Source organism: Colletotrichum gloeosporioides, assembly GCF_011800055.1.
Source record: "Colletotrichum gloeosporioides strain Lc1 chromosome Unknown consensus_62, whole genome shotgun sequence".
NCBI lineage: Eukaryota > Fungi > Ascomycota > Sordariomycetes > Glomerellales > Glomerellaceae > Colletotrichum > Colletotrichum gloeosporioides.
The window spans coordinates 180710-202384 of record NW_025544707.1 but is presented as its reverse complement, the minus strand read 5'-3'; the positions used below and the strand labels follow the sequence as shown (position 1 = coordinate 202384).

Here is a 21675-nt window from a genome sequence, read left to right as displayed (position 1 = left end):
TTTGGGACTGTTATGAGATGAAGCTGCTGCTAAACTACGCTTATCTCGGGAATGAGATAGGACTTCGGATCTGCCGAGTTCTCCGTGGTGACGTGGGTTACGATGGCAGCTGAAAAGAAGGGTCTTAAGACGCTACGCTACCTAGATCATCCAAATTGTCGGGACAGGTGTTGAGTCGACGCAATGTGTCAGGAAGAGCCCGTACATCGCGTCATTTAGACTCTCACTCAGTTAGACAACCGTTTAAAATATGACAATCCATCTGTGACGGAAGAGTGCAAAAAAAGAGGCCGACTTGCATTTTTTGACAGATTACAGCAATCAACATGACTCTGTCAGTTGTCGATCAGAAAAAAGTGATGCTGAACAGAGTTCAATAGCAGAGTCGCATTAATGGGGGTCCCCAATTAACCCATCAAGATGCGAGCGAGCGCATCCGGAACTCGCGGCAGGAAGGGGTGTTCACCAGCACTTCTGACGACTGGGATCTCCTGACTGTCGAGATGCACGCCATGCCCCGGTTCGCTGGCCTGTCACACTCAGACATGTAGGGAGATACAGTGAACGAGGGACGATAGACTTTGCAGAGGCAGATTTGCTAATCAGCCCAGCGCAGCACACCACACACGCGCGCAAAATTTCAGACGGGAGGTGACGTGAAGAAATTGGTGTTCTTGGCGGGAATGGAACACAGGATCCGAGAAAGTTAGGGGTCTTTTCGGATGGAAGGTTTTTGGTGGTGGGCTGGCAGGTAGGTGCAGTGTAGCAATGGAGCGCAGGTGAAGCAGAGGCCCGGCGACCCCGGCAGTTTGAGGACCAAAGTGGCCGGCCGGATAACCTTATTCACGGAGCCGGGACTTCGGGCGGGTCCGTGCCCGGGAGCCGGGAGGGTTGCAGTTTGGGTGAGAGAAGAAAAGGGCAGTGAGTCGTTGTGAGGCGGGCGCATTCTGATTCGTGGCTTGGGCGGATAGGGCAGTGAACATGGGTGAGGCGTTTTGGCTTTCTGGTGGGAGGGCCACGAATGAAGGCACACAGAAAAGCGGGGTTGGGCTGACCGTCGACTGGATGCCCTTGCATAGCAAGACGGGGGCGGCCGCGGAGACCCTGGCTTGTTACAGGGAAGCGGAGAAGAAGAAGGTGTTCTTCTCATTTTGCCCGGCCTCTGCAAGTGCTGCTTGCGCCTTTGCGTGCGCGAGATGCGGGCTGTCATCTGAGGTATTCATGTGTGGGAGTTTTGTTCAGACTTTATTGAATGAACGAACTGCGGGTTACTTAGTCATGCACGCGCCGACGAACGTTGGAGGCACCGGAAATTTGGTGTCGTTCATTTGCGTAACTTTCGCGCTGCAATATATGAAAAATGAAGTAAAAAAAAAAATACTTCAAACAGCAGTGAAGGAGGGACCCCTCAGGTTTAGCGCCGCTGCAACATGGTGCTGATGCTGGTCGCTGCGCCGCAGGGCGGGCGAATCCTCAGCCCGGTTAAGCTGGATACGGATTACGGAGGATTTCTCGTGGGTAATGACAGGCCTGGGCGGGCCTGCGTAGGGCGGGGGAACACGCCCGACTGCGCGGAGGACATGTCCTTTGGCTGTGTTGCCTGGCTGGGGGCTATTTGTTGAATTTGCTGGAGTTTTCGTCCCTCCTCCCGTGTCGTGATCCAATCTGTGGTGTTTCTGATTGCATGGGCTCCAATTGGGCCTGTATGATGCTGACTACGATAGCAGGGGACACAGTGACCGTGTCCGTTCCAATGGCGATGGCCCTGCAACTGCAGGCAGCCTCTTCCCGTCTTCTTCATTCCCGCCTTTGTGCGACTCGATTCGGCCCCTTCCATTGGCCTTCCCCATGATTTTTTCTTTCTTTGCAATTCGTCTCTTGCCCAGCCTGGACGGCCCGGCGTGGCCCCTGCCCTGGGCTGCTCCTGCCCCTCAACGACGTCTCCTCTGCTCCTCCCTCACTTCCCTGTCTCGCTCTTTCTGAGTGTGCCTTCCGCGTCTGCCCAATCTCGTGCCTTCCTTGAGCCTTCCTTGCGCCTTCCAATTACTGTTATTACGATGGACCTTCCTTTTTTCTCCAGCCCAGCCCGCACCATGATCATCGTTGCTTCTCAACGGGTCTGATTTGTTTTTCGCAGGCAGGAGCCTAGCCTAGCCTGGCCTCGCCTGCCTTGGCCTGCCTGTAGCTACATAAGGCAGCTCTTGCCTGTGTGCTTAACTGGCAAAATGAGTCTTGGTAGTTGGGTGCCACTAATACTAAGCAATGCCTCTCGTTCCTTCCGTCTGACGTGCCTGTCTTCCTCTTCTTCTGTGATCGTGTCGCTCTGTCCGTCCGCCTCCCTAGAAACTCTACTCAACTCTCTCTCTCCTCCATCCCAACTCTCACCTCGTCCGTCGCTATCGTATTGCGCGTTCCCCAATCACCAGCCCATCCGACGGCCAGCCTCCCTTGTCCTCGACATCAGCACACCACACCACCCTCTCGCCGTCCATCCAGTCTCAGTACCGTTCCTTTGGTTGCCAGCCCGCGCGGCCTCTGCAGTCCCTCACGCGAAACTCGCCGGCACAATTCCAGTCCAGAGCTTCCAGACAGCCATCTTCCCTCCATCGCCGCTGCGACTCCACGCAATCCTCCCCAGCACATAATCCAGTTCGAACACCCGACGTTCTCCTCCAACCGCGATACCCCCGGCAGGGCCACACTTTAAGCTCAGAACGCTGCGACGCACCCCTCCCTCATCGGCGCGATCCCTCCCCCCTCTGCTTCGCCCTCGACCGCAGAGACCGCCGCCCAGTCCAAGTGCCATCGCGCACCGCTGCCCGCCGCCCGTACTGCTACGCAACACAGAGCACCCCGTCGCCGATTGTCACGTCGCATCAGGCCGCAGTCTTGATATTGTGCGGTACACACAAGTCCCAAGGCCAAGCCAAGCGCTAGCCTGTCTAATCCGCCTCGAGGGGCCAGCGCCAGCACTCCGTCTGGCATCTGCCTTGCAAAACAGCTCTGCCGTTCCACCCCGAACAGCAAGGGCGCCCTAAACTGATTCACGACCCGCATTCCGGAGTACCTCTCTGTGTGGTGCGTGTCGTTGTCGAGAAGGGCCACGGCAGCATCCCGACACCCTCCGGCCAATAATAGTAACACAGGATTTGACCAGGGGATCAAATAATACCGTTTCCGTTAAGTAGTCCAGCAATGCCGCCTCTGTCATCTTCGCCGCCTCCAATTCTCGCCATCACGGCCACTTTTGTCCAGCTGCTTGTCCAACATCTGCCGAGACCAATCCGCGAGGTCCTGCAAAAGGCTCACCACCACATTTCCCGCTTCTTCGCCGCAGTCGCCACCTCCGCCATCGTCGTCCGCCTGCAATCGCTGATCCCGCCCAAAATGCACCGCCCTCTGGGCTTCTCGGCTGCAATCGTCGCCCTGTTTCTCATGTTCGGGTTGCCCGTCATCCTCGCGCAGAGCCAGCCGTTCCACTGCTATCCATACCCGCCCACCGACCAGCTCGCGAGTCCCTTCATCACGCTGCAGCCGCACTGCTGTAAAGGCACGATTGACAATAAGCTGAGAGTTGGAACGAAGTGCGAACCGGCGAACGGAGGAAAATACAAGACCAAGTTTGGACAAGATCTGGGCACATGCGCGACGGGATGGACGGACGCGTGTTGTATGCGTCTGGTACGTGGACATCAGACCGGGATCGAGGGCGAAATTACTGACGAAATTTCTAGCATTACCCGCCTGAGATTGCCCGCCCAGACATGTCGTACTGCGATGCGGGGTTCCTCGTCAAGGCCGAGTCAAAGAATATCATCGACGCCCGCAGTTGGAGCCCGAACAAGTACGGAATCTGATGAACGCGGGTGAAATCATCGCGAATTCGGATGATGCAAGAACACATATCTCGATCTCTCACGTCGGTGGTGAGAAACGATGGGGAAGGGTTAGCCGAGTTGAAACGGCATTCCACGAGGGACCCCAGGATCGTAGGCGTGGGTCGCCAGAGACCCAGCGAGTCAGGGAATCATACCCACCTAGACAGCGACCTGGGGGAATCGGGGGGCTTGGGGACTGCTCCAGACTTCTCGGAGCGGCGGTGCTGGCTAGCGAACGGAGGCCGCCTTTTCGCATTTCCCAAACACTACGACGTACCACTACTACCTTGCACGACTAGCGAAGCAGAGGCATTTGGCGTTTTGCGGGCAACCACGGAGCGATGTTATGACGGCACGATGGTCACGATCGCCCTTGTTCGAAACGAAAAGAGGAAAAGAAGGGCATTCGCATTATATACCCAGGCGATTGAATTTGTTTGCTTTTTCCCTTTGGGATGTCCCTGCATCTCATTCTGTACAACACAGGCAGGGTCCGGTTTCTTGAGACGAGGGGAAGGAAAGAGACTGCGTCACAAAACACAGACGACACTTTGGGGTCGGACTCGGTGGACGTTGGTCATTGTGAGTTCATTTTGACTGTATTATTAGCCACCTCTCGTCAGGCCTTTTATCAATCCGATGTCCGCATGCCGGAAACATCGCATTCCATATCCCATTGGATATCTCAATGTTTTCGCCTCTGATCGTGCGGATGGCATCAATCACCGATGACCTCGATGACGCGGTCATAGCGCAGACAGGTCAGGCTGTAAGGAGGCACGCGACCTGATGACGACCGAGTAAGCTCAGCGCGCTCATCTTTCAGCGCACGAGTAGGAGGTCATTGCTGGAATGATGAGTCGATGGGTGATGGACATTGGCTGGGTTCATTTGAGCTGGCCCGACCGTCGCCCGCTGCTTGCCGTTCAAGCCCGACCGAACTCTCACGGGGCGGGAGGCGAGGTTCCTAAGAGTCGTTCGGCTTGCACGTGTATTTCCCTCGCATCGCCAGGTGAGGGGTCATTCAGTGGCTGAGGCTCCGGAAAAGGCACCGAGATGGGGCCCCTCGGTGACCACGGCAGACGGCAGACGGCAGCGGCAGACGGAAGCCGATCTTTCGGTCGGCTCGGTCGGTTATGTCACGCCAGCCTTGTGGGCGATAAAACCTTAAAAGGGCGGGAGGTCGATAAACCAAACATCGGAGGGCTATTGGGGGGGCTTCACGCTGTCTGGTAGGGGCCCTGGCTTCGTCCGCCGGTGAGAAGACCGCAAGACTGCGCGCACCGCGTGCCGGAGAGCCGGAGGTTTCCGGAGGAAAGCCGCACAGACCATCCCGTCCCGCAGTGGAGCTTCTCGGATAAACTGTGGGGCAGACAACGCGGAGGGCAGGTGGTAAAGTTTCTCCCGTTTCACCTGTTCCTTTCGGGACACCCCAGACTCGCCGAGGGGGAACAGTCGCTCAATTCAGTCAAAACTTCCTACGCGCAAAGCCCCTGGGTTCTGGTCTGTTACTGGATCATTGAGCATCTCTCAATGAAACTCTTTTGGAGCGCAACAGTGTGTTGTTGTCTTTGTGGCATCGTCAATGGCTGATCAAGTGGTTCTTTTACGCTCGTCACCCGTTCCCTGCTAGTTGCAGATCTCCCCACGTTCCTCTGCGCCGGGTCACGTATGTTTCCACAGCCAACGGAGTTATGTGCTCGTGGTATAGCACCTCTCCGGCTGCTGCTGCTGCTACCACTCACTCCACTGCTCCAGACCAAACTTCAGACCGAAAAAAAAAGGGGGGAACAGAACGAACAACAGCCGCATCTTTCGAAACCGGGGTCTGTGACATTCTGTCACACAGCCGCCACACGCGGCAGTTTCACCGTGCCCCAAGCAGCTAGCCAACGAACCAATGGGGCGCCCGGCTGTGGTGCCTCGCAACCTTTAATCCCACTTCAACACAGCTCGCAGCGCCGCAAGGCACGCCCGAAGAGACGAAAAGAGAGAAACTCACCACGCTGTGGTACATCCAACCACCGCCCAAACACCACCGTTACCGCAGGTCACATCGCGCCAGCCTCATATCCACGGTCGCCCCGACCGACCTGCTTCTGAAACTCGTCCGGGCTTTGCTTTCAGCGAACATTAGAGACGCCTTGCTACCTGTGCCTCCCATAAGGCTTAACCTGTGCTTGGCGGCCTGCTTGTCTTGCAGGCACAGGCACGGCACAGGCAGGCACAAGCAGCGCCCGTTCTACCTAGCGTTGGGCCCTGTTCACACGCATAGGTACTCTCTCACTTTGGCGTTGAGTCCTCCGCCCCTCCTCCCAGGTGCCCCCTTCGTATTGGGATGAATAGTCCCGACAGACGGAAACGCAAGACACGACAACACAGACAGCCGACGACAGACAGCGGGCAACCAGCGGCTGAAGGACAGAGACAGCTCAGACAGGCACAAGGAACGCCGAGGTGACAGGAGACAAGCAGCAGACAGCTCGGCAACGCAGATCTGGCAGCGCTCACTGTCTCCGCGCGTGCCCCTTCCCCGCTTGCGCTCGTCCTCTTCTCGGATTGCTGTTCTCTTGGCCCTTCTTTGCCCCGTTCCTGGCCTGGTTATTTTCCCACCTTCCCACCACCCCCTTCCCTCTCTTATATTATGCCCGAACCAGTGATCGTCCCGCGGGTGGGAAACAAGGCCTCCCCCTCCTCTCGTTCCTGAAAGATTTCCTGAACGGGTGCCTGGTCGGTCCTATTTTGTTCGCTTCTTACTGGGCGGCTCTTATTGCGTCCGTCCCCCTTGTTCTTAAACTTCTCTTATTCGTTTTCCCTGGACTGGATCCAGTAAGAAGGACTGGTTAATCATACACGCAACACATAGACACACACATCCACGTCCCTTCCCGCTCTTCCCAAACGTCAGGTTCATGCGAAAGTCGTTCGGCAGGAGAGCGAGACGTTCGGCTTCTGTGCTTTTCAAGGAGGGATAGCAGACCTGCGTACGGCCACTTGTTGCCACCGTGCCGGCCCTTTCGACTAGTGGCCCTGCTCCTCCATTCTCCGCTTCTTTTGTGTTTTCGCCTCAATATACTCGCAACAAGCGCGCTCCTGTTGATAAGTCTAATCGAACGATCGACAAACACCCCGACATCGATCCTTATTGATTGCCACTAAGGGCGGCTCTGTGGAAACAAAACACTGTACCACACACGGCCGCACCCGAGCACCAGATCATCAAGCTCATACAACACACATAGCTGACCCTGGCATAACAACACCACGCCATTCCAGAGGCCTAGGGCGACGATGAACATCCGGTGACGGCAGGCCACCACGCCTCCCCCGACCGGCTTGCCCGTCGATCCCAAGACCGACCACCACTTCACTCGTGAAGCAGAACGGAAGACAGCCAGTTTTCTGCTGATACATGGACTCAGACGCGAGGGCCAGGGCCAACGTGCCCCGCAAAGGACCCAAGCAGAGCACCAACGGAATGGATTCGTACCACCGCTACGTCGCCGAGTCGACCATCACGAGAGGCGACGATGTCATCGCGAGGCCGTACACGAGCCACTCGCGGTCGTTCAGCACGCCCCGCCCGTCGACGCTGGACCACTCCTCTTCTTCTGGCAGCGAGTACGACTTTTCGAGCAGCGATGGAGACGCCAGCAGGGCGACGACGGCGGTGCCCGAGATTATGATTACGAGCCCGAGTAAACCGCCCACGCCGGGGCCAAGGTACAGCTTGACGCCCCGCCAGTCGCAGTTCCCGCCCGCTGCGAGGTTAGCTGTGCCCGCGATGCGACCGATCCCGCAGGGCCAGCCGCTGCAGACGTTCCCCCCACTAAACCCGTCATTACAACCCTCACAACCGATCCGACAGATGCTGCAGCCGATGATAAGGATACCGCCGCCGACAGGCGACTCAGAAGACCTAAGAAAACGAGATGGATTGATGGACGTCTCGCTGCCGTACCGCCCATTCTACCTGCAACGGAGGATACTGAGCTCGTTTGCGATTCTGTTCGCGGGGTTGCTGATCACAGTAGAGGCGGTGCTAGACCTCTCCAACAAGAGGGGCGGCCTCGGCTCGCCGGACCACGGGTTCAGGTACCTATGGCAGTACGGCTCCGCCTTCATCTTCACGTGCATCGCGGCGCTGTGGGCGCGGCCGGAGCACCAGGCCAAAGCCACCGCGCCGTGGATCCGCATGTCCAAGGGCCCCGCGAGCGTCGACCGGACGCTGATGCTGGACTACGTCTTCATGTTCGAGCCGTGGGCGGTTGCGAAGGCTGCCAAGAACCGGGACTGGCTTGTGGCGGCGGCCGCGTCTGTCGGGTTGACGCTGAAGTTGATTATTGTTATTGCTGTGGCGCTCGTCAGCCCGACGTTTCAGATCGTCACAGCGCGAGGGGCGAGTTTGAATGTGCTGAACACGTTCACGAATGATCCGAGCAACCTGCGGGCAGCTGGGGCGTTGCCGTTCTTCACGATGGTGGGGTTGCAGACCAAGGGGCTGAACTTCCCGGACGGCACGTCGAGGGAGTTTGCGTTCCAGTCGTTTACGTCGGATTTCAAGTCGACGGCCGAGTTGAGGGCTGACGTTGACGGGTTCGAGTCGGATATCCTGTGCGAGCCGGCGCAGCTGAATCTCACTGGGATCCAGTACATTCAAGCGTCGGATACGCAGCTCAACGTCACGGTGTCGATTTCCAACTGCTCCATGACGCAGGAGATCCCGAACATGGCCCTCGTCGGGTTCACGCTGCCGACGTTCTTCACGGCGTTCCAGGCTGGTGCGTGTGGGAACTCGCAGAACATGGACGACGGACGGGTTGTGGTCATGTCGGGCGCCGTCACCATTGACCCCGCCAGCGTCCCGACGTCCAGCGAGGTGTTCAACGTGCCCATCCGAGGCCAGCTGACGCGCTCTGCTGCGCTCATTTGCCGACCTACGTATGCCGTGACGACTGTCCATGTTGAGAAGAATAACACCCAACTCATGAAGATCGAGCGCACCCGGTCTGCGAAGAACCGGACGTTGAATTTGGTCAGCCCGATGGATATTGTGCAAGGCCACTTCGCATCATATCCCACCGACTCGCAGATCCTCGGTGCCATGCCGAGTGTGAACAGCCGCTACCCCGGTGTTGCCATCGTCGCCTCCGACGCGGTGATGAACTCGGCCGTGGCGATGGAAGTCAGGGACAACGGCATCCCCCCAATCGACAGCCTCCTGCAAGCGAGCAACCTCACCCAGATTGTCACAAAATACTGGCGCCAGTACACTGCCCTCCTGGCACGCAACTCGTTAATGGCAGAGACGGCGCAGCCGCAACGAATCACGGGGACGGCGGTCATCATCGGCGAGCGGCTCAACGTGCGCCCCATCCCTGCGCACCTCCTCTCCGGCCTCCTCGGTTTCGCGTTGGTCCTCACCCTGGCCGCCGTCGCTTTCGCCCCGAGGACGGGCTTCCTGCCCCGCCACCCGAACACCATAATCAACATGGCAACGCTCCTTGCGCACAGCAGGTCGCTGCTGCAGTGCCTGCGTGGGACCGGCGCGGCGCACGTGTCTACTATCAGGGAGAGGTTGCTTGGGACGAATTACTACACCGGCGTGGAGCCGTACGAGAAGGCGTCCAAGGGGCAGGGGTATTTCAAGATCTTTGGGGGGAACCCGCCGCGCCAGGATACGCCGCCCGAGTTTGTCAAGACGTCCAATTGGGGCCATCCGATGCCTTTGCACCCCGTGGCGAGGTTGATTGCGGTGTCTATCATGGCGGGCATGATTATCTCGCTGGAGGTTGTTCTGAGACTTTCCGAGGCGCGGCAGGGTATTACCACCGTCACGGCGAACACCGACCGCCACTTCCTGTGGACGACTGGACCGGGGGTGTTGTTCGGTATCGTGGCCCTGTACCTCGCGTCCGCTGACTGCGCGACGCGGTGCCTTGCTCCGTATACCCAGCTCAAGCAGGGTGGCTCCTTCGAGACGACTGTTGGTCTTGACTTCATGGACAAGTCCAAACCCCGGATCGTCTATGATGCTGTTAAGACGAAGAACATTGCAGTGGTCATCACCACCACCGCCGTCTTCATCGCCTCGCTGCTTGCGACATTCTCCGGAGCTCTGTATACTACCGTGCCCATCCCGTCTACGCGCCCGGTCACTCTGCAAAAGATCGACCAGTTCATTAACGCCACTGCGCCGTGTAACACCTGCACAACAGACACGCTTCTTGCGTCTCTCATCCTGGACGCTAACCTGACCTTCCCGTCTTTCACCTTTGAAGACCTCAACTTCAATGGCGTACGGCTCACGGAACCTCTGTCGATGAAGGATGGCGACAGCACCATCCTTGTCACGCTCCCTGCTCTTCGATCGAGACTTGACTGCAGGCTCTACCCGCAATCCGAAATCAACACGAACTTCACGATACCGAACGTGCCCAACCAGTTCTCCGTGGCGCAGGGCATGCGGGTGGACATCGCAGGCGAACCCTGCAACGACCCCTCCATCCGCTCCAACGCCGTCTTACCCTCAGGCGTCTCCCCGTCTTCCGTCTTCGGAGTCGCCACACCGCGCTCCGCGGGCCCATCCAGCCAGTGCTCCGACTTCACCTACGTCTGGGGCCAACTCGCAGACACATCCCCCACGCAGGTCGGCTACATCTCCGCCATGGGCTGTAACGAAACCGTCGAGACCCTCATGGCCACGGTCCGCCTCACCGGCTCCAGCCTCCACGTCGACCCGACCTACCCGCCCCGCGTGCAAGAAAACACCGTCCGCCGCACACAGCTCAAGCTCCTCCCCCTCCAATACGGCCTGCTCGCCAACCTCACCACCGGCAACCAGCTCGACCCCTTCTTCAGCTCCCTCGTCGCCTCCCGCTTCGCCATCCCCGCCGGCAACCTCGGCGACCCGGGCCTCGCGCGCAGCGGCCGCGTCGCCGACGCCATCGTCCGCCAGCACGGCATCGTGCGCGCGCAGAACCTCAACGTCAACTCCCGCCGCCGGCTGCCCGACATCACCGCGCAGGAGGTCGTCCCCGGCATGCTCGAGGACACGGACGTGACCAGCCTGCGCCGGCTGGTCCAGGACAACGCGTCGACGCGCATCATCCAGTCCATCCTTGCCCTCCTCCTCGCGCTGACGCTCGTCGCGTGGCTGCTCACACCCGGCACGGACACGCTGCTCCCGCGCAACCCGTGCAGCATCGCCTCCGTGGCGGCGCTCCTCGTCGACGGGAACGTATTTGGGTTCTTGGGGAGGGGCGCGGAGTGGATGCCCACCGAGGAGATCCAGACGAGCTTTCTTGATGGGAGCAAGGCGATGGGGTTCCGGATGAGCTGGGAGCGCGTGAAGCGCCGGCGCACGGAGCTGGTGGAGCGGGTGGATGTTGCGCAGGAGAGGGCGTTTGGGATCAGCGTGAAGCGCGCTGGTGGATGGGGCGGCGGGGAGGATGTTGGGTTGGGGATTTTGGCGAGGGTGAATCGCGCGCAGAGGGGGTTTGTCAAAGGTTGGGGAAGGATGTCGACTTGATCCTTGCTTTCGACATTGCGTGGCAAGAGAAGATGATGTTGGCTTTACTGTATTATTTACACTTGTACTATCACGGGACGCAAGCGTTGCGTATTGTATAGCTTGGAGTTTTAGGATGGGCCAGAGAGGTTGGTGGCCGGAGTTTTTTCTTTTGTGTTTTTACACACTTGGGTATGATACCACAAACTGGGGGACACTGAACCAGGGAGTTGATCTCAAATCTTGTTTTGGGTGTTTAGGATAGGATTACTCGAAATGACAAGATATGAACTGAACTCATCACGAATGAAGGTGCAAAGAAATGTGACTTGAATGTGTTCTCGCTTTCGGAGAAGGGGGCGAGCAAGTCTGGATGTCTTGTGGTGGTCGGGTTCGCGACCGGCTGGGTCGGGAATGGAAAGTGTCGACCGGGTGTAGTGGCAACTTGAAAGCTTCCATACTGTCAATCGTACGATCGACATGCTGAGTCGGTGTCGGTCCCGCGAACCGGGAATTGATCTAGAGTTTGTTCGTTCAAGGGGCTTAAGATAGCTTCGAATGACATGGACTTGGACTATAACGGATGTCACTGGCGAAATCAGACAGGGGAAAGTTTGGTCCAGATCAGGCGATGGTCGGTTTCGGGGTTGAAAGGCGTTCACGGAGAGGACATGATGCTATGTAGGTATCGGTGGGAGACTTTGAAGACAGGTCGGTATTCTTTCATGAGCACCGCAATCGGACTCTGAGAATTGTGGAAATGAGCCTGGAATGTCGAGACTGGATGAACGCCGGCAGATCCGGAGGAGGCGATCCCTGCGACTCAGTCAGTGTTCAAGTGCTGCAGGTGAACTTCACAGCCCAGTTCATCATCAACAAGGTTCAGAAGTTGGATCGCTATCGGGCTCGGGAAAGGTGAAGAGCAAAGTTGAAGAAATACTTACCGTCGCGATGACTACGGCGAGAATCGTCTCCAACAAAGTAATAATACGCACTCTGATATTACCCCATCGCTATCGGGCTCGGATCTGAAGATATTCCACAGCCACCAGCACAGCACCATCGGGGTCGGACAAGAATCACCGCTCAAGTTAGAGTTAGCCTAGCCACTTTCCTGCCGTGGCGGTGTTCATCACAAGCCGGCACTACTAGTTGACCCCGGCCGGCTTCGAACAAGGTCCCACCCTTGACGTTGGCCGTATGATCTACGTCACCCGCAAGGCCACAACCGGGTGCCGGCCTCCATCGGGTCCGGAGGATTAAGAGGCAAGCTTTAGATCGGGTTGCCGGATCGGAGAAGTCTTGGACGATGATGCTTGGTTTAGGCGGCATGAGGTGGCACGCCCTTCGCCAAGGCCGACTGTGAAGAGATGTGGGCTTGAGTCGTGGGCTTTTGCCGAGATGTTTTGCTACTTCTGGGGCGAGGCAGAATTTCTGGTCAATGGAGTCACTGCACTGAACGGTGGCAAAAGATGGGTGTTACTGGAGAAAGTAGAATGCTCGCTTGAATGTTTGGATATCATATTTTTGAAGGAGGCATAATGCCAAATTGGTTACGCTACTCCTCCCGTGTATTGTCATGATCATCTCTAGTTGTAGTTTGCCATGAGGCTTTTCTTCATCCGAAGTTCCAAAAACAGAAGGGAAATGCCAAAGCGCCAGTGTGTCCCGTCTTCGCCGCACCGAATGTGTCAAAAGTTGGTGCCCCAAACGCCGTGTCTTTAGATAGAAACTGTGGTCTGTGTGACGCAGTTGAGTCAGCAAGAGCTCTTTGTTTCCACACAGTCGAATGTGAGACTATTGATGGAAGACGACTTACTCAAGAAGGACTTGAACTAAGTGTAAATGACTGAAAGCGTTTAGCCAACGGAGCAGGTGCAGCCCTTGCGCTTCTCGAGGTCGACGCTGGGGAAGGGCACGCAGATCATGCCGTCGGCCTCGCAGTTGGTGCGGGCGGTGCCGCACTCGACGTCCACACAGGGCCCGTCGAAGCGGGCGGCGACGGTGGCGGCGAGGAGGGTGATGAGGGTGTAAACGGCGCGCATGGTGACTTGAATTTGTGTGATGTCGACTAGAGCTGCAGAGAAAAGGTTGGGAGAAAGTTTGGATGATGGAGTGGGAGTGTTCGCGGGTGGATGTGCGGGATGAGGAGGATGGGATGGCAAGAAGGAGGGTTGGACGGATGCTTCTTATACAAGTTCACGACAAGACTCAAAGCAGAAAGATGGAGAACTTGAGAAAGAAGGTTTGGAAACATTGGCAGGTGCCGGATGGTCAGTTGACACTCCGCCACCTTCTCTTTCTCTCTCGGTATGTGTGGACGTCTACTACTCCATGTCGATACCAAGAGTTGGCTCCGTTGGAGTTGGTTACAAGGAGGATGCTATTTCGATGGCTTGCGGAGCTGGCATGGGTAGAGGAGAGGAGAACAACACCGCCGCCTAGACCGTGAGAATTGAGTGGAACACAGCTACAGAGATGGGTGGCCTGGCTGGTCTGTGTCTTGGCTGGGCGAGGTGCTTGGGCGGCGGTGAGCCCGATAGGCAGGCCGATAGGGGGAGGCAGACAACCAGACTAGACCAAAGTGTGGCTCAAGAAGGGAAAAAAGTCTTGGACAAAGACGGCGCGTCTTGGCGCGTACGCAGTTGTGTTTGGGGCTATTAAAAGCCATCGAGTATAGGAGCTTGATCATGCTCTTGGCGATGGGAGGCGTTTCAATCCGTTCTTGGCGGGAAGGGTGGGGGGATGGTCGTTGTTCTTCACAACGGTGCAATGAGGTGGGCTCTTTACGGGCAATTTTGGGGCCCGTTGGGACCGGGGGTTGGGGGTTTTAGGGGCGCTGTAGAGAGCTTGTAGGGCGCGGGTGCGGTCATCGTCCCGGACGCGATTCATGAGTTGCCCGGCGGGATAGCTTCAGCGAGTATGATCAAGCCTCACTTTGTCATGACACTGAGAGATTACACGGTTATTTACAGCATGTTGTGTGGATGTACTGGGCAGAAATGCGTAAGATTATGGGCAGTTGAGACTGAACCGTAGAGACGTGCGAGATTAGTTTAGATGGCGCGGAGCTGTCCGTCGTGATGGGTGATCGGGGCCGGCTTCATGTGGCAGTGACTGATCGACGCTGCAGCGATGTGCCGGATGGGACGCAAGCGACAGCTGAGGATGAGGCGAGACGATTCCTATTCTGGAAGTTTGCTGTATAGTAGGTTTCTAGTTTAATTTTAAATGCCTGCATAGTCGACGACTGTTCATTCGATGATTGGTGACGCCTGCGGCCCGTTCATCGTGACATGACCGGAGGATTCTCACCACAACCGATCAAAGTGGTCAATCTTGCCCGACTGTCGTGTGCTCTCCTGCCAGATTCTGCGAGCGTGGGTCCAGTCCGACTGCCTGACTACGAGATTGATATTGCCCACTCTAAAACAAGCTTCAACAGATCTCCGGTCGAGAGCTTACAGCCCACTCCAATACACCGCTGGCGCTCGGCCCAAGGTTTCGGCGCCGCTGTCTCACTCATATTGCGTCCTCCTGCGATCTCACTTCCGTCCCATCGACGGGTTTACTAGAGCCACGGTGTTCCCTGATATTTGGTATTCTGTACTGCCGTCTTTACGATTTAGATCTAAGATAATGTAGCCCCGCGACTTGGCGGTATGCCTTTTGTAAAGCGTGTGCTTCTCTCCTGTAGGACATTGTTGGCAACTCCTGTGACGTATGCCCCAAGACTTCCAAGAAACTCTCTCCTTCCAATACTTGTCCCCCAAGGCCTGCGCCACGTAAGCACGATCACCGCAACTCTTTGGTGTGCGGAGCGTTGGTTTAGAGCCCTCTCATCTGTTGGTTGGTCGAGGGGTAAAAAAAGCATGAATTCGCCCGATGAAATTCGCGTGAGGACCCCCATCACCACGAGGTGTGCCGGGGGCTGGAAGAGTGATCCCCACTGTGGAAGAAAAAAGCAACTCCTTCATTACTCGCCAACATCAACAAGTTCATCTGGACGTCGCCTCAGCAATGACCACGTCCGTCTCAAATTCAGCGAGGGATTCACTGCTCTGTACCCTCTTCGAGCACAGGCTAACGGAACCCTCCGTCTTCACATCCAGCCTTTAACTACAATATTACAAGTGGCCAGACCTCAGTGGGGTCTCCGGAAGGGATGGGCCTCCGTGTTGAGGACGTACTCATCGAGGCTGATGAGGTCAGGCGGCGAGAAGACAAGGTAAAAGTACTTCAACGTCTCCGCAAGCCAGAAACTCTATTTCTCGTCAGTCAGTAAGTCCATCTCTTTTGAACCATGTCGAAGGGGGCGATGAGTCTTTTCTTTCTTACCTCCATGTAGTCCTCCTTGGGCAGCGGGTCCGCCTTCTTCGTGACGTCCAGCACCGCCGCATTCCCATGCTCGACGAGCGTCCCGTTGCTGACGGCCTTCCACATCTCCCACGCTGCGTCCTGGAAGCCCCGGTCACCTGTGATGCGGTACAGCACAAAGATGCTCTCGATGGCTTCCGGGCGCAGGATGTACCGCGCGTCCTTGGCCGTGGTGAAGCCCTTGGGGAGGTGCTCTTTGAACTCAGGCCGCAGCCTCTTCTCTTTCTCCCAGCGGTCCTCGTCCCACTTGCACTCGTCCCTGCGCGGGCACGCGAGCATGTTGAAGCGTTCCGGCATCATGCCCGTCGGCATGGCCTGGTAGGCGTAGTAGCATCCCAGCGTGAGCCGCGCCCCAATCGTTACCCACTCCTCCTTGCCCAGCAATCTCCCGGCCAGGGCGTAGATGCCGCCGATAAAACAGGCTAAATGCTCGCTTTCCGGGTCGAGGAATAGTTTCCCGTCAATGTCGACGTTGGCGTTGCCTGAGATGAGGATGTTCTCGTTGCCGGGCAGCATGGGCCGGAAGAACAGGGACTCGTTAGCGGCCTTGAGGAAGGCCTCTGTCATGTCCTCGTACATGGGCTCCAGTCCGCCGAGGAGGGCTTGCATCTTGGGGAGGTACTCGTATAGCGAGTCTGCGCAGCCGGCGATGGTGAACTGCGAGCCCGAGACGACATCGCGGTTCCTCATGGACACGAACATGGGCCACATGCCCGGGATCTTGGTCTTCTTCTGGCCGTCGTGGAAGAGGTCCATTACCTTAGACATGGCGTCGTAGTATTTTGGGTTGCCCGTGAGCTGTGACAGGCGCGTCATTTCAAGTGAGAGCGTCCCGGGCGACGCTGAGACGACGGAGCTCTCAACGTCCAGACCCGTTCCGGCTTTGGCGTCGTTGAAGTTGATAAAGTCCACCGGCATGCGATGCTCGGTGTTGAACGCCCCGTAAAGCAGGTCGCCAAGCTGCACGGCCTTATCGAGCAGGACCTTCCTCTTACTGAGATCATAAGCCGCCATCAAGCCACCGAGATACCGAATGTTAGTCTCAAACGTATTCACGCGGTCTGCATTCGTGAACCCAAAGTCAATGGTTGCGACAGCAGCGACAGCCTCCTCAAACTCCGCCTTCAGTCCCATGATCCAGAGCACGTCGAGCGAGTCCACCAGCGTCGCGGCCCATCCGGAGAACTGGTCTTTGGCGGTCGCGGAGATGGGGTTGAGCGCGTCCTTCATCCAGGCGTACTTTTTGTAGTTCGCCCAGTCGCGTCTGAACAGCTCGCGAACCTCGTGCCGGCGGGCCTCCCGGAGCCGGGCGGCAGCGGCGGACTCGGCGGGGAACTGGTGCTGCACGCGCGGGAGGGAGGGGCGGCGGCCTTTTGGCAGTGGAGTCATTGGCGTCTTGGGAGGGTATTTGTACGACACCGAGGACCAGTCGAAGCTGGATTGTGGGGTGGCCGGGGGAGGGGCGATGTTGTGCAGGTTCATGTAGCGCTCGAGGGCGGCGGACTCGGAGCGGGCCCATGATGTGTAGAAGTAGTAGAGGAGGCAGCCGCCGAAGGTGAGGGTGATGGCGAGCGTGCGGACGCGGGTCCAGCGGTACATTGCCGTCATGTTGGATGAGATTAGGAGTGAGGTGATGGGTATCTAGTGTCGATGAAAAATCGCAGTCGTTTGAAGGCGATGATGACCCAAGGGAGAGGGACCTAAGGTCGAGTCATGGGAATCGATGAAGCGAGATGCCGCAAGGTGATTGATGGTTCCTAAAACGACGCGAGGAGATGAAGTGAATGAGATGTGGTTGATGGCTGGTGATGCTGCTTCAGCGATGAGATGTCGTTGTCGTCGGGTCAAGGCGTATCTATCATCCAGAGCGAGAGCTTCCGAGGTTGTGAGGTCGGGAAGAGATGACCAGCGTGTTAACAAACGCGCAAAGAACAGCCGCCGGCCGGCGGTAGCATCGGGGGTTCTGGAACAACGTTTTTGTGAATATGAGACATGGAGGGCAAAGTCAAATCCCAGTCGGGAAATCCTGGGGCCACCGCCAGGCTACTCCTGCGAACCATGCCCATCCCTGCCAAGACAATTCTGTCTATCGCATAGTGGTTAGCGAGGCGCTCGGCAGGGTCAATAGACATGTTTGGCTGCTGTTGGCGACCGGTCTTGGGGCTGAACCAACGCTTGTTGGCGCGCCTTTTGTGGAATGGAAAGGGGGCCGATGCGACGGGACGGGTTGCATGCCCTTGCTTGGAGCGGAGTTGCCAAGAGTTGTCACGTCTAGAGATGAAGGGGTCTTCAGAGAAGTGACAGCCCTTGCTGATTGAGATGGGATTGATAAGACACTGTCTTTTTCATGATGAGCATGCCGCGATTGATATTTCTATGAAGACAAGTGTTGCTCGGGTTCGGGTGCATTTTAGCTTTTTGGAGAAGCGATCAAGGAGACATCGGACCCCCAACACTCTAATTGTATAGTTATCCACAGTGGGGGTCTAGGTAACAAACACGTTGCCGCCCCCTGATGATCGGTGCCGTGTTCCGTCACTAGCGGCCAGTAAGCGAGGTTATCTACGCTTTGGATTAGATGTGTTTGCTGACTGGATGCAGATGTGCGAAGAATTGTTATGTCCAGAGACGAAGAGGTTTCGGAAGAAGTGACAGCGCTTGCTGATTAAGACGTTAGTAAAATACTAAATGCTTCTTCAGTATGAAAGGATACATCCCACTGAGTGCGAATGGACTGCAATACTTAGCTCCAGTCTCGACTTCGAATGAACCTCGAAACTTGTTCTTCGCTAGAAACAAGGGAGGATCTTTCTGCGTGTGAGTTGATTGAATATTGCCTCGCGCGCCTGCAGTCCGATCGCACTTGATGAAATAGCATAGTACCTGCAAAGCAGAAGTCAGCTTCAGGCCCAGATACCAGCCTACTTCCAAGGAGCAAGCCATAAGTGTGGAGCACCAGTGATACGACGTAACATATGTACTGCTCTTGGCTAATTTGGTCATTAAACGAGTCGCTGACTGATTCTGCATGCAGACAATGTTGGGTCTTTTTCAGTGGTGAACTGAACAGGGCTCATTTGATTATCTACGTAGTCGCCACCACCGCTGATGTAACTTCTAGAAATGTCCTAACGACCGAAGCAGCCACGCTCCACGCCTCTCCATCTCCTGTCACGTTCCGGCTTGTGTTGAAATCCGGCCCCTTTATATAGCAGGGCAGCGATGACACGTCCTGAGTGCTTGTTCATATTGAACTCGGGCGTGTTTCACTTTCGTACCGTTAGCATCCTACTATGATAGAGAACTAGAAAATACCCACAATGCATCGGTCCCGTCCTGAGTACGAAGCTGGTGAAATGCAGTTCGAAGCACCACCAGCATTGCAGGATAGCCTGTCGCCGTTGGAGCTAAGGCTGTAGACAGCAGTCTTACAGACCTCGTCGCATGCCTTGCCGTTAGCGTGCGCTACACAGCAGTGGCTGCCATCAGATTTCTGACATTGGCAGTAGTCGCACGCTTGCGCCATAACGACGGTGACGGCGAGGAAGGAAACGAGGGATGTGATCTTCATTGTGTAAACTGAGAAGGCTGAGGGAAAGTATGTTGCATATGCATAACTAACTTAGGAGCAGCGATTTGGCTCTTTATATTGCCTGGCGAAACGCACGGCATGAAGGTGTTTGCTCTTGGCCCCTTGGGAACTAGCTGTTCGGGTTGGCCGTTAGTAACTGACTCACAGAATCGCTCCTCTTTTCGCTTCTTGGAGTATTGCGAGTAAGGGCCAAAATATTGTATGTTCTTGGAGAGATGCCTTGTTGTTTTCTGTTGACGATTGATGTCTAACAGAGTTCAGCTAATCAGGGAAACGCGTATCAGTGCCTTTTTTGTCCGTTAGTCCCATCGGCCACGCCCTGAGTTTTCATTTTCTTGGACCAATCGAATAGCTTATTCAATCCGGTTGCGACTATTGGTAGTATAGCAGGTTTGTTAAGTGCCATGTGGCAGCCGATGGGATAATTAAAAAATGCAGCGCCCACTCTTACTAACGAGTCATCAGTAAATTCATGCCAACGAGGTTCGGTAACTGTCAGTGAGTATCATAGAGATTTCAGAAAGACTAGCCGTTCGCTTACGGTGGCTGCGATGAACTTACGGCTTGGACACCTACTCATTTCAGAATCGAATGATTGGTGGTTGCTGTTCCTTTAAAGGCTCATATGTCCCGGGGGCTCTGGAACACGACACGATCTAAGAGCTACGACCAACGTCGCCGAGGAACTACCAAGATAACGATGACAGCTATTGTGATGTAATGAAAAGCTGCAACTAGACTGTAAAGTATATCAAATGCGCATGGGGCGAGTAGGACATTAACACCGTGAAGACTTGAGAAAAGGAGAACCCGCACCCCCATGTTTGCAAGGGTCAGTTCAAGAGCCACTTAGATAGTCCGGCGTAACTTACGAACGGTACCCTGCTATGCAAAAGTATAGAAAAGGCAGGAAGGGAAGAAGCAGACAAGTGTGCTCGGATTTCAGTGCATCTTAGCTTTTTAGAGAAGCGCACGAGGACCTCGGCACCCCCGACGCTCTAATTTCATCTCATTGAATACAACAAAACGCCAGAAACACCCAGCGCGGGGTCGAGTCACTGAAACACACACGCAGCGACGCTAGATACTCTTTTTCAGTCTAGTCAAAGAATGCATCTTCTTTAACACTATAGTAGAGTTGGGTCATCAGAGAGACGTATCTTTTAGTGTAATGTAGCATTCAACAGGATAGTCATCGACAGTGGGGTCTAGGTAACGAACACATCACTGCCCCCTGAGGATCGGTGCCGTGTTCCGTCGCCAGCGGCCGGTAAGCGAGGTCATCTGTGCTTTGGATTGGATGGATGTGCTGACTGGATGCAGATGTTGTCAGATTCGGACTTGGCTTTTGAGTGAGACTCTTTTTTCAACGTCGATGCATGAGATGGATTGTTGGAGAGTGAGTGCGTTTGAGGCGGCGCCCGGTAGCACGAATGCGACTGGTTCGGCAGGACAGGAGGATGTGTCTTCATCAAGTCAATCATCAACATTCAGATTGGAAATGCTTGAATTAACGACGCGACGCAATTGTCTCAATGAATTACTCATCATATCAGATCATGATTTTTTTTTTTTTGTGGCAGCTGGATGTCACTTAATGGCTTAGTTCATGTCGGCATTTCTCCTCCCGTCAAGTAGACGCTGAACGCCGTTGTTGCACAGCATACGAGACATCGCCGTTAGGTACGGTTGTATCACCTAGCTCGGCCACCAGCATTTGAGGTGAGATCATCGATCAACTAGCCTTATCTACTGCCACTTCTCAATCCCGTCTCTCATTTGTGCGCTTCTTTGCGACCGACTGCGGGGCTATTTGTACCATCTTGTGGCCCCGAGATCGCATCAGTCGGCAGTTTCTTGTGCGCAATACTGTTCGTCATTCCCGCAATATCTTTCAAAGCCGCACATCATGGCGCCAAGATGCGGGCCGTCCAAGACGACATGCATGAAGGCTAAGACGCAATTCCTTCCCGTCCCAGGAACCCGGGCCTGGAAGCGAGGTGCCATCGACCCAGACAGAAGGACTTTGGTGAATCTCTGTTACGTTTGGAAATGTTCAGAATGATTACTACTGCATGCTCTCTATCCGGGGTGTCAACCTGCCGCATGCAAATCAATGCATAGTAGAGCCGGAGGCGCATCTGGCTGCATCTGCTCCCGCTCCCGTTTCCGTGTACAGCCGGGAACTCGCATCAGCCATTAGCCACGGCGACCGCCATCCGCAAGAACCACATGTTCCCCTCCCCCATCATACCTTAAGCCCCGAAGCCCCTTCCCCTCCATACCCGCCTCCGGCATCGGCTCCCGCCCCGAAGTGT

The 21675-nt window shown here is 56.0% G+C and overlaps 5 protein-coding genes across 5 annotated transcripts; 2 read left to right on the top strand and 3 right to left on the bottom strand.

Annotated features, from left to right (window-relative positions):
* Positions 1 to 3195: 3195 nt before the first annotated feature.
* Positions 3196 to 3857, top strand: GCG54_00014338 (uncharacterized protein; the record flags this gene model as incomplete). Its single annotated transcript, XM_045414176.1, has 2 exons — positions 3196 to 3681; positions 3735 to 3857. 2 exons carry the CDS (start codon positions 3196 to 3198, stop codon positions 3855 to 3857), a joined length of 609 nt encoding a protein of 202 aa, XP_045261790.1.
* Positions 3858 to 7290: 3433 nt separating this feature from the next.
* GCG54_00014337 (uncharacterized protein) lies at positions 7291 to 12651 on the top strand (the record flags this gene model as incomplete). The annotated part of the gene is made up of 2 exons (XM_045414175.1): positions 7291 to 11355; positions 12541 to 12651. The coding sequence occupies 2 exons, from the start codon at positions 7291 to 7293 to the stop codon at positions 12649 to 12651; spliced, it is 4176 nt and encodes a 1391-aa protein (XP_045261789.1).
* A 596-nt stretch (positions 12652 to 13247) lies between these two features.
* Positions 13248 to 13433, bottom strand: GCG54_00014336 (uncharacterized protein; the record flags this gene model as incomplete). Its single annotated transcript, XM_045414174.1, has 1 exon — positions 13248 to 13433. One exon carries the CDS (start codon positions 13431 to 13433, stop codon positions 13248 to 13250), a length of 186 nt encoding a protein of 61 aa, XP_045261788.1.
* Positions 13434 to 15532: 2099 nt separating this feature from the next.
* GCG54_00014335 (Mannosyl-oligosaccharide 1 2-alpha-mannosidase MNS1) lies at positions 15533 to 17373 on the bottom strand (the record flags this gene model as incomplete). Its single annotated transcript, XM_045414173.1, has 2 exons — positions 15533 to 15652; positions 15727 to 17373. The coding sequence occupies 2 exons, from the start codon at positions 17371 to 17373 to the stop codon at positions 15533 to 15535; spliced, it is 1767 nt and encodes a 588-aa protein (XP_045261787.1).
* A 1696-nt stretch (positions 17374 to 19069) lies between these two features.
* On the bottom strand, positions 19070 to 19336 carry GCG54_00014334 (uncharacterized protein; the record flags this gene model as incomplete). The annotated part of the gene is made up of 1 exon (XM_045414172.1): positions 19070 to 19336. The coding sequence occupies one exon, from the start codon at positions 19334 to 19336 to the stop codon at positions 19070 to 19072; it is 267 nt and encodes an 88-aa protein (XP_045261786.1).
* Positions 19337 to 21675: the final 2339 nt, after the last annotated feature.